We start from the raw sequence: 12,992 nt of genomic DNA, 5'->3' as shown, positions 1-12,992 counted from the left end.
CATAAATTATTTTTTATTCATACCTTTTTTTTGTATTTAAATAAAAATAATACATGGCTTGTTTTGATATTAAAATTTATGAAATTATATCTAATCATTAAACTCATAAGCTACCAAATGAATATAACTGTAACATTTTCATTTATTATTTTCTTATAAGACGAGTAATTAATAAAATTTCAACAAGTTTTTATTTACTTTAATTTATAAGTATAATCAATAATATAAAATTAAAGTATATCATTTATTTGTAAGCAACTTATTTTTAAAAAACAATAATTATATAATGTCAAGATTATTTTTGTTATAAGAATCTACAACTTTTGCTTTTTATTTTTCATAACATTTTTGTTCATAGGGAATGCAATTGCTTATTTAAATTATAAAGATAAATTAATGCTGAAAAAAATTAATATATATATTTTTTCCTTTCAAAATTAAATGTCATAAATTTTTTTTAATATGTTTATATATAAATTTATTTATATATATATAAATGTGAGTTGTCAATAATTATAAATATTTTATTTATAATTATATAAATCAGATGTAGTATTAAATAATTTACATCATGCGTTGTCCACTTGGTGGAGCATATTGTGGCTGTTGATTCGGCGGATGACCTCCTTGTAACTCTGGCGGAATATATTGTACCGGTATTTGCGTAATTTGTGGTACATATCTAATTGTAATAAACAAAAAAATTTGAATAAATAATACCAGCATAGATAAATATGTTTGTAAAATATTAATAATTAATTTAAATGTAATAAAAGGCTATTCGGCAGCCGAAATGGTAGTAGATTTCGTATTATTTGTTTATTTATTTTCATGAGACCAGGATCGAAACTTGAAGCTTCAGTGTCTCTACAGCCCGTCGAAACAAGCTAATTTCAAGCCAATGCTGCAAACAACTGCTAGTGAATGTGTAATTCAAAAAACCTTCATATAGCGGACAGAAACATGCGTGTTTCTTCACTTGGGAAAAAACACAATTATTTCTGCCCGGTGTCAGTTATATTTAATGTTCATTTGCTGCCTTATTACTCTCATTTGTTTACTTGTCACTTCAGTTTACTCATTTCATTTTTTAAGTGACAGTTTTAATTAACCAAATAAAATTACTAAAAAATGAGTGAAAATAATATTTTTGTCTTATTTACTATTTAATAAGTGACTGTAAATAACATATTTCTCATTCTCTGACAGTTCTCCTTATCGTGGGCTTGAAATTAACTTGTTTCTTCTTGGCTGCTGATACTGAATCTTGAAGTTCCGATGCAGGTAATCATGAAAAATATAGTGTGTGACTCAGGATAAAACACAATTTCAGTCTGTGGGTGATGTCAGCCAACTTCATCCTGTTTTGAAATCGTCTTGTTTTATCCCTTGTCACACAATATACTATTTCAAGCTATCAAATAAAAATTAGTCAAAAAAGTAATTTCTTGGACATTTTCCATGAACTTCAAGGTCAGCAATTTATGTAAAGAAATTGTCAAAACGGCAAGTGAAGCTAATCAGATGAGGTTCAAAATATCTTCAATGATAATCCACATAAATTTTTGTTTCAAAGTAATTTATGGATAAATCAATAAATAATATTTTTTTTTCTCAAATTTTGAAAATTTAAAATACCTACAACTTCCAAACTAATCAACCGATTTAGCGTATTTTCAAACTTGACCGAACCATTGAACCAAAAAATATGTGTGTCAAGTTTCATTTGGATCCGTTCAGAATTGTTAGCGCTATCGCGACCACAAGGCTCAATATTTATAATTAATCATATAGTTGCGTTTGAACGTCATAATTAATGAACGATTCGTTTTTAGATAAAGTCATAATAGTGTAATTTGAAGCTTATTTTATTAACTGTAAGATGTAATTAACGGAATTAACCTGCAACGTATTATTTAGAAGATATTGAGAGTTAAAGCCGTAAAAAAAATTTTCAAATTTTTTCAAAAATTCTCAGTCTTTAATCTGTTCGAAAAAATTGTCGAAATGGAAAGTTAAATAACGAAAATCAAAGTTAATTTTATGAGCTTTCAGATACATTTAACAGAAATGAGCTAAGGTAAAAGCCTCTATACCCGCTCAATTTTCATTGGAGTGAGATTAAATCACTCAATATAAATTAATAAATAAAATGAAAAACCAAATTTTTTTTATAGTTATTTTTTGAAGTTTCAAGTATTAGAATAAAATTTAAGTTTGAAGAATAATGTTGATAATTAATTATCATTAATTTTTTAAATAAGGTTCTTGAGTGTACCCATACTCGCTCAACTAAAAGTTGTCATGTACCATTACTCGATCAACACATGGCCCTATAGTCGCTCAAAGACAATATCAATTAAACTATGATAAGTTTATTGATTTGGAAAATAATCTATAAATTATACTACTTTATTCTTTCATAATATAAAATTTCATGAATTTTAAAAATGTATTTAATAAAATATAGTTATAACAATTCTTAAAAACTTTGACGTAAGCGAAATTTAATCTAACGAATGAACGTTAAAGTAAAAAATGCCCGGCTGAGCGCGATTTTGAAAACAGTCATTTAATTTAAATTTATAATCTATTATAAAATAATTTGATATATTATATTTTAATATATTTAGATTCACAAATAATTATTTGTCAATAATAATATTTTTAGTTGTAATTATTTTTTATAAAAATTATAAAAAAACGGCTTAAACAGTTAAAGTGAGCGACTAATGTTACTGAGCGGGTATAGGGGCTTTTACCTTCTCGCTTTTTATTCAAAAGTTATTTGGAGAGAAATTGAAAAAAACGATTTTTTTTAATTTTTTTTTTTTTTTTAGTAACTTTAAACATCGCCCTTTTAAACGAACCGACCGATTTGGCTCATCTTCGAACTTGACCTAAATTTTAACCCAAAAAAAAAAAGTATGTTAAGTTTCATTCAAATCCATTAAGAATTGAAAACGCTATCGTGTCCACAAGTCGCATTACATCCCATATATATATACACATATTTGTTAATTAATAGTATTTTTGGAACCTACTAGACGAATTATGTTAGATTATGACAAAATTATTTGAAAATTCTACAATGAGGTGTATGCCCAAGTGCAGTAGCCAGATTTCTATAAGAAATCTACTAAAAATAATCTATTTAATGGGGTGTACTGCATCCCTATAAGGGACCGTCCATAAAGTTTGTCACGCGGGTGGGGTAGAGAAGTCATCTCGGTTTTGTTACATAATTTGACATGAAGGTTCGGGAGATTTCGAATATTGTAATGACATACAGTTAAATCTCGAGAAAATATCTTTTCAATCCATAGATCGATCACTAAATGCCTGTTCTATTGTACTGATGTAACTTTAACAAGTAATGCGTAATATTAAATATATCGATTCAAGTCAAGTAAAAGAATTTATTTGTCCCAAACTCTTTCTTATATAATATTTCATATCCTTCTGCTAAAGATAATTCCTTGACAATGTCTATACTAGAGTTGCGAAAATGATAATTGAAAAACACATTATTATTAGTTACTCAAATAATTAATAATTAAAATATTTTAGTAAATAATATCTCAAATAATTGAAAGTTTAATAAAATTAAGGTCATATATTAAAACTTGTAAATAAAAAAATAAATGTTAAAGAAAAAATATTCAACCGAGTATTGAAAAAAAAAATTATATTAATTTTATAACTGAAAATCATTATTCACATCATTACATAAAAGTTTGGTACGCTAATTCATGGAATAATCAAAAATAATATTTTTTTTTATCCATATTAATATTAATTAATAAATAACGAAATATTAATCAAAATTTACTAAAATTTAAGGCCTGCAAGAACAATTTGATTGAATTATTTAAAAAACTACCACGACAATTAAATTGTAGGGTAAAAGTATCACAGTGTGATATTATTGGGGGGGGGGGGGAATGAAAATGTGACCATAGAGGAAGAGCGGTCTATAAATCTTGAAAATCGTGTGATGAACTTTATGGATGACCCCCAAAAAATTTCGCGATAATAACGAATCTTTAAAAATGTTGCTGTAGACAAGTTAAATTTTTCATTGATCACAGCACAGTAAAAATTTTGGACGAGATAATTTTATTGCGCTCTAACTTCTTTAATAATGATTATAGTTATTATTCATAAAAATGAAGCAATTAATCCTGCACAGAAAAAAAAGGACTTTTTGATGCAAAAAATTTTACCTGTCCTAAGAAATTTTTTGCATTATGAATTGAAAACGAAAATTTTCTTGAGACGTAAAAAAATTATCTCAGAAATGACGTCTCCGACAATAAACATCAGCAAAAACATCTCATGAAAAAATATCTCCATAAGCAAGACAAGGATGCAAAAACTTTTCTGTATACAGAAAAATAGTACATACCTTGGCCAGTAAAATAAAAAAAGTCTCAGATGCAAAAAATTTCTTAGGGCAAGTAAAAATTTTCTTGAGGCGAGTGAAAATTGTTTGAATCAAGAAACCCTGTTTTTCTGTGTAATATTTTCACATTTAGATTTTTACTTAAAATTTAATTGTAGAAAATAATTAATATAATATTATTTTTATTATCGTACAAATGCAAGAATAAATATTTTAGTATATTAAACACATATACATTATATATCATTAAATTAATAAAAAATTTCATAAAACCGTTTTTCTTGGAGTGCCAGTTTTATTACTTGTAATTTTATTTATTTTATCTAATTAACCTCATTAATTAATCAAATGTCAACATAAAGTTCTTACTGTGTGAATTTAGTGTTTTGTCGAGATAACTGTAGGAATTTTTATTACAGTCGGAGCTCGTTATAAGACTATCATTCTGTCTGTTTTGTAAGTATAGTGAAAGGTGTTTTGAGTTGAATCTATCATGTATTTTATTCTATACTTTATAATAATGTTCATTATGATGTACTTTAATTTTTTTCTTAGTATTTAATTTAAAAATATTGTATACTTGTATTATGTATTTGACATTTGCCATTTGACCTGTGCCTTGGCATAATAAAACATCAATCTAATTTTAATCTTATCTTTTTTATAAACCAGGTATCGCGATGGTTTGAGAGAGAAACTAATAGTCTTATAACGAGGTCCTACTGTATTGGCGTATTCAGCTGCTTGCTTGAGACTGCTCGGGAACAGAGCCAATTAATATCGAAAGAATCTGATTGTCAATTTAAAAATAAAAAATTGTTTTACTTTAAAAATTTATTGATGTATCAATTTTTCTTATCTTTGTATGTTAATGGTTGACAATATCATCATTTGTCACAATGACAGCTCGTTGTTATCTATAATTTATTTTTTTTCTAAAATTAATCTACTAAAAAATATCCTGTGTTTAACACAACAAATTATGATACTGATAAATATGTCAATCGACTTGGTATTCAAGCGGTAACTGATTAAATTACATAAATATATAGTGTACGGAAAATTTCGTTCACTTTCGAAATTTTACGGGTTTGTTCCAAGCAGCCCAGAGCAAGCAGCCGAATACGTCATCTGATAAATATTCTTGTGAATAGATTTTCTGTGAAAATAATTTACGAAACTATTCAATTACCAAGTGGCAACAATGATTTCAAAATTCCCTGATATTTCCCGGTTTTCCAGTAAAGTTTTTCACATTTTTCCCTGATTCAGAAATTTCATTCGTATGATTAAGATATTCAAAATTCTCATTATATTTCCATTGTCAATAATTAAATTTGATAATTAAATAACGCGAGAAACAAAAAAAAAAGTCAATAAAATAAATTAATATGGCCTACTTTTGATGATTCGATGTCATAAATATGTAAGTTAAAATATTTGATAAGAAATTTTATGATAAAAAAAATTTCAAATTTTCAAGTGATTTTCCCTAGGCTGTAAATCGAAGGAAAATGGTCGTACAATAAAAACAAAAAAGACAAATTGTAGCTTCGAGTGTCTAGTTTTCTGATCTGGTCTTGAAATTTTTTATTATGCACAGTCCCGGCGTAAGCCTAAGAAAACCATCGAAAAAAAAAAATTCCCAAAATTTTGCTCGTCTTAAAAACGGTCTACTTTTTAAGACGAGCAAAATTTTGGGAATTTTTTTTTTTCGATGGTTTTCTTAGGCTTACGCCGGGACTGTGCATAATAAAAAATTTCAAGACCAGATCAGAAAACTAGACACTCGAAGCTACAATTTGTCTTTTTTGTTTTTATTGTACGACCATTTTCCTTCGAGTTACAACCTGAGGAAAATCACTTAAAAATTTGAAATTTTTTTAATATTCCTTAATTTTTACGACTAGTGTATTAGAAAAAAATTTTTTAATTTTGAACTGTCGCAATTAAATTTCCAAATACTTTTCGAAATTTCTTGACATTTCCATGATATTTTCTAGTTGCATTAAATTCCCTGATAATTCCCGACTTGTGGCCACCCTGATTACTGCGCCACGCCCAATTCAATAAATAAAAAATTTTAATACCGATAGAAAATAATGACTATTAATTTATTATTTAACTCAGTATTAAAAAAACATTTTTTTCCAATATAAAATTAAGAAGTACACATCACAAGATAATTTATCAATTAAGTTTTAATATAAAATGTCAAATCTTCAATTTTCCTCACCCCTGAGATTGATACGGCAGACTTGTTCGTTCTGGAGCCTGTGCCGAAGTTGGTCCTTGAGTATGAGTTTGTGGATGGCCTTGATGACCAGCAGGAAGCGTTTGAGCCGGTGGTGCTTGTTGATGAACTAACTGTGGAGCTTGAGACTGCAGAGGACGTCCACCAGCTGGTTGATGTCCCGGAGGATGGTTCTGAGTTACTACTGAATGTGAAGGAACACCAACCGATGGACCAGGAGGACCAGGAGGATGATGTCCAGCTGACGATGGTGGGTGCTGGTGTGAAGCTGGTGACATATGATATTGCTGTGGTAACGACATTCCAGCCATACTGTGATTCATGTACTCAGTGGGCATGCCGGGCATATTTTGATGATAAGTTCCTGGAGGCAGTCCGGCAACAGGATTGTAACTTGTTCGAGGCTGTTGCATCATTCCATTATACATCTAGGGATTATCATTAATTAATTTCATTGCATTATGTCATTTTATTTTATTTTTTTATATATTAATTGATACTCACTTGAGGGGGTTGGTTTGGATAAGGATAGACATTCATATGAGGCGGCATTTTTGGCAGAGTACTGTACGGAGTTGTGATAGTCGGCTCTCTCATTAATGTATGATAAAGATTAAGAGCATCTACTAAATCAGAACTTAATTGTGTCAATTGTGCATGTTGTCTGTCTACTTTTTCCAAAGCCGTATCTATCAGTGGACCCATGGCGGTTACTTGTTCTAAAAAGTAAATAAATATATAAGATAATTAAGTATATTATTTTTAATAAATAATTTAAGCAATTCAAATTACCTTCAAGATCTAACATCTCTGGTGGATCAGTCGTATCACTTTGGGGGTCAGCTTCATGCAAAAGATGTAAAAGCCTATCAATTTTAGTTTCATCAATATCGACTTCAATAATCTCAGGCTCGCGTTTCAACATTTTAACTTCAACTTCTTCGGCGAATTGCACAGCTTTCTTTGTTCCTTGATCTAATTCTGAAGTATAGATTTATATAAATAATTTGTATTATAAAATTTTAAGAATAGTTTTAATTAATTTTAGTAATTACTTGTAATGTGATCAGGCTCGACTGACAAATCAGCGGTAACGAAATTAGATGGAAAAAGGCCTTCCATTTTACCTTTTGCACCTTTCCACCAATTGGCATCCGAATCATCAAGTATGTGGACTAAAATTCAGTATAAATATTAGGCTTTGACAGAAAAAAAATTTTTTTTTTTTTTTAGATAAAATGCACCTCGAAAGTTGCTTAAATAAAAAAAAAATCATCCTGAAATTTCAACTCTATATTTTAAAAATTGAACTGACGCACAGAGCGGACCGTTTTCTCATTTAAAATACATGGAAAAATTTTTGATTTTCACAATTTGTGAACAACTAAAAAAATTTTATTCTGAATTTTGAGTTTTGAGTTCTTTCAGAAATTGAATTCTCTACAAGAAAGGTCTTGTGTCATAGGCTCAAAATTGATAAAAAAAATATTTGCAGAAGTTGAACGGCTGTCAAATTTCAAAACACTGTAACTGACAAAAATAAAATTTTCGAAATATGAATTGAATCATGTTCACAAAACTCCACTGAAACTAAAAATACTAAAAAATCGAGTTTGAAAAATTTGTTCCTTGTTTTGAAATTGGGCAGCCGTCCACTGGAACTAAAAATACTAAAAAATCGATTTTGAAAAACTTGTCCCTTACTGTGTTATGAAATTGGGCAGCCATGAAACTTAAAGAGAAAAAATCAAATTTTTAAGCAAAAAAAAAGTGGTTTGTTTTTTATTCATTGATTACTGAGAATTTGTAGAACAATATATACAGTGAACCTGAATTTCGAATTTCAGTTACAATTAAGGACATACATAGACAGTGCCCGACTTTTTAAAAATTATTAATGACATACAATTGTGATAAGCGTATCAAAATTTTATCAATTAATTAAAAAAAAATTAAAGCATTAATTGAAAAAAGGACAACGTAGTCGTCATTTCGCTGAGATATAGATAAAAAAAAATTACTTACAGTTGACATCAATTGGGAGTTGAACGAAATTTGGAATGTGTTTCAGTAAAATCTTCATGTCAATTTTATAATTCGAATTTTCAAGTTTTTTAGGCTAAAATTTATTTATCAAATTTCTTTCAACTTCTAATTGATAACAACTGTAAGTAATTTTTTTTAAATTTTATATCTCAACGAAATTACGACTACGTTGTCCTTTTTTCAAAAAGTTTCAATTTTTTTTTAATTAATTAATAAAATTTTAATACGGTTCTATCAGTTGAAAGTCATTGCATATTTTCAAAAAGTGGGGGGAACTGTCTGAGAATACCCTTAAGATCCAGCCTCCGTAACTTTTATTCACAAATCACTAGAATCGAAAATTTATTAATGGATTTTAAATGGGAAAGGGGATTTCCCTGTGCGCCAGTTGGATTTTTGAGATATTGAGCTGTAATTTTCGTAGGATTTTTGTTTTTTATTGCAGTCACTTTTAAGATACTTCTCATTAAAAAAAAAAATCTGATACCAGGGTAAGAGCATCAGTACCCAGCCCCTAACCAGTAGCCAGCCGGTCATATACTAACATGGCTCAAAATATATAGATATAATTTAACATGAGGTGGCCGATTACTGGTTTTGGCTGGGTACTGGTGCTCTTACCCTAATAAATATATTCAATTATCAAATACTTTGAAATATAAAAATAAACTTACTAATATCTCCAGCAATGAAACTAAGTTCATTGTCTTCAGCAGCTTCAAAGTCATATAAAGCGCGTACTTTTCGACGCTCAGGAGGGCTTGAATTTGACAATGATAAATTAACGCTTGGATAAAGACTTGTTATTTTGCTAGACGCTGGTGAACCATGAGAACTAGTTGAATGCTGTTTATTTTCTTTCAAAGACAGTTCAATAGCTGAAAAATATATAACTTAATTAGTTCAATAAAAGCAATAAGAATACTTGATTTTTATTCATTACTAAGGCCAGGATTTTTTCCTTAATTAAAAAATATGACAGTTAATAATTAATGATGTCAAATTTTTGATATTACGAGAAAAATATTGGTCGTATAGAAAAATTTTTCAAGTAAAAGTTGTTCAAAATTAAATTTTCTAAAAACAATGTCTCTTATAATTTTTCCTTATGATTAATAAGGAAGTCGTAATCTATATGATTAAGAGAATAAGGAAAATTTTGTTCCTGCCATATCTATATGATAGAATTAGTTAGTTATTGAAATTGGTATCATTAGAAAAGTCTCGACTTGAATTTGTACCTTTTCATAGTTTAAACTCTTTTAAATTGACAAGTATTGAGATAAATAGATTTATCGACATCATTCGAATTATATTTAAATTACGCGAGAAAAAAGACGATCGTATTTATTTTCTTTAAATAAATCAATACTTTAATTATTCTGTCACTAAATATGACTGAATGTCACTGAATATATAGCTATATTATCTATATCGCGTTACTTATTTCAAAATGACAGAGTTTTATACTTCCTCTTGGTTTTAGGAAGCTTCTCAAAGCCAAAAAAGTGTGCATAGAAAAAAAAAAGGATTCATTGACACAAAAAATCTTTACTCGCCTGAAGAAAATTTTTACTTACCCCAAGAAATTTTTTGCGTTGTGAATTGAAAACAAAAATTTATTTAGAACTAGAAAAAATTAATTGGTGCAAGGAATTATTTCTTGACCAAAAAAATCTTTTCTCGCCCCAAGAAAATTTTTGTACTTAATTGATAATGCATAAAATTTCTTGGTGCAAATTAAAATTTTTTGCGGCAAGAAATCCTTTTGTCTGCGTATTTTATAAATTTACTAGTGATATTTGGGTAGTCACGTAGTGACTGCAGATTGCTGTTTATTATTTATTACCTTTAGCAAGATCTTGATCTTCCTTAGAAGCAGCAGATGATGCTGTTCCACTTGAATGTTTTGGCTGATAAAAAAGTTATAAAGATTAAAACTTTAATATATAAATAAATATACATATAATTTTATTTACAAAAGTTAATTACTTACCATTTCAGACATTAAAGAAAAATCATGACCTTCAGTTTTTAATTTATTGTATAAAGTCGGAATGAGATTAAGCTGTGGATCGTTTTTAAAATCACCTTCTGCCCACTTTTTTAATAAAATTTTCATTTTTTCAACAATCTTTGGCTGTGAACGTAACAATATTTTTTTAATTTCACTTTCGAAATCGCGTGATGCTATTTCTAAATGAAAAGTTTTACCACAATTACTTGAACATGCATCTAAAAGCTGTTAAAAAAACGTAAATTATTTAGTTATAGACATTGATCATCAGGGGTGGAGACAAATATAACAAAATTTAAGTAAATACTAACAGTAATAGCTTGTATTACAATATGAGGATCTTGAGCATTTAGTCTTTTAACAATAGCTTTCAAACATTCTTTAGCTTTCTGCGGAGAATTTCCTACAGCATCACATATTTCCATTATTTGACCCCAGTCTTCTGTCGTATTATTTTCATTTGTTGCTTTTTCTTTAAAATTAATAAATAAATTATTATTTTATTATTTATTAAGTATATCATCGCTATAGTATACATAGAAATATGAGTTATTCATCATTTATATACTTATAATTATATTAATCGTGATAACTATCGGCTATTAAAGTGACATTTTTTTTATACGTATCAAGGCAGCATAAAAAAAAATAATCAAACTATTTTTTTATGATTATTTATTTGTTTTTTTAAAAATGACTTTTGAAAATGACAGAATTACTAATAATAGATAAATTAAAATATATAAAGTAATAAAAGTAAAAAAATAGATAAAAAAACTTAATACTTACCGACTTCAACGTCAAAAGGCGAAGTATTTGAGAATAATCCCATTGTGTCAGTTTAATTTTAATTTTATATTTTATCAGTTTTATTAAAATTTAAAAGTATGTGATGTTTATAATTATTAATTATTATTATTACGGAATATTTTAAAACGATTTTGTCACGAAATCACCTGACATTTAGCCCCGAAGACGTACATAAATGAATGACTAATAACATTCTTATCTATAGTAAGTCCGCCATTTTAACTTTCGAGCTGCCAAAAATTTCTGAATCGATATACGTCGAGTTGCATATATCGATACACTGGTTAATCGATATGAGAACAAAAAAATATACAGTCGAATTCAAATATGTCTGACTCCATTAGGTCTGAACTTCCCCTCAATCTTGATCCCCACTACGAGTTGTCATTGCGCATGCGTGTAGTTTACTCTTTAACAGAGAAGAGAATTCTACAAGCCTGAGTGTCCACTGTCCGGGAGAAATTTCCGACTAGCGGACAGTCTTTCTCGAATTCCACTGAATTACTTCAAGACTAAATATAGATCATGACATGATACTGAAGTCAGCCGACGTCTAATAATTTTTTGAATTTTTTTCAAAACAATGAATTATAAAAAAAAAAAATTTGAAAAAATTATGGATGTCGATTTTTTATTTTCTACATGTGCATTAGGGTGGGCCGAAAATCCGCTTTTTTTAAATTTTCATTATTAATACCAAAAATATTTTTATTTATAAATCCCGCTAAATTTAGAAAGTGTTTGAAATTTTTTTTCCAACTTATTTTGATCGGAAATTTAATTCTCTACAAAAAAGGTCCTATAATAAAATTACGTAAAGTTGATAGTTACTGAGATAATTGCAATTTTGCTCTAAAAAATATAATTTTTTAAGAAATTATCACTTTTTCAGGGTGAAAAATAAATTTTATCATAAAAATTTCATAGGAAATTCAAGTTTCTACAAAACAGACCTAACAAAAATTTATTCTAAGTTGATAGTTACAAAGATAATATCGATTCTTGGTGAAAGCCACCAAATAACGAGAAATGTGACTATTTAAACATAAAACTGCCAGTTTCTGAATAACTATAAATTTCAAGATTTTACCAGAAGGCCAATTTTGTAAAAAATTTAATTTTCCATGCAATTTATGCGATAAAATTCATATTTTACCCTGAAAAAGTGATAATATCTTGAAAAATTATATTTTTTACAACAAAATTGCAATTATCTCAGTAACTATCAACTTTACGTAATTTTATTATAGGACCTTTTTTGTAGTGAATTAAATTTCCGATCAAAATAAGTTAGAAAAAAATTTTAAACAACTTCTCACTTTAGTGGGATTTGGCGAGCCTAAGATATCGACCTATAATTTTTTTTGATTTCCGAAAAATTTTTTTTTTGTATACAAAGAAAAATATTTTTGGTATTAATAATAAAAATTCAAAAAAAGCGGATTTTCGGCCCACCCTAA

The 12,992-nt window shown here is 28.0% G+C and overlaps 1 protein-coding gene across 1 annotated transcript; it reads right to left on the bottom strand.

The window, feature by feature from the left end:
- Window positions 1–397: 397 nt before the first annotated feature.
- Window positions 398–11,784, bottom strand: LOC130664966 (signal transducing adapter molecule 2). The gene is made up of 10 exons (XM_057465172.1): window positions 11,512–11,784; window positions 11,034–11,194; window positions 10,702–10,947; window positions 10,555–10,618; window positions 9,380–9,583; window positions 7,715–7,834; window positions 7,452–7,640; window positions 7,164–7,378; window positions 6,642–7,087; window positions 398–682 (listed from the first exon to the last, which is right to left on the bottom strand). Exons 1-10 carry the CDS (start codon window positions 11,552–11,554, stop codon window positions 565–567), a joined length of 1,806 nt encoding a protein of 601 aa, XP_057321155.1. The 5' UTR covers window positions 11,555–11,784; the 3' UTR covers window positions 398–564.
- Between the last annotated feature and the right edge of the window lie 1,208 nt (window positions 11,785–12,992).

Source organism: Microplitis mediator, chromosome 3, assembly GCF_029852145.1.
Source record: "Microplitis mediator isolate UGA2020A chromosome 3, iyMicMedi2.1, whole genome shotgun sequence".
NCBI classification, from domain to species: Eukaryota; Metazoa; Arthropoda; class Insecta; order Hymenoptera; family Braconidae; genus Microplitis; species Microplitis mediator.
The sequence above is the reverse complement of the archived record's forward strand: the minus strand, read 5'-3'. Positions and strand labels throughout refer to the sequence as shown.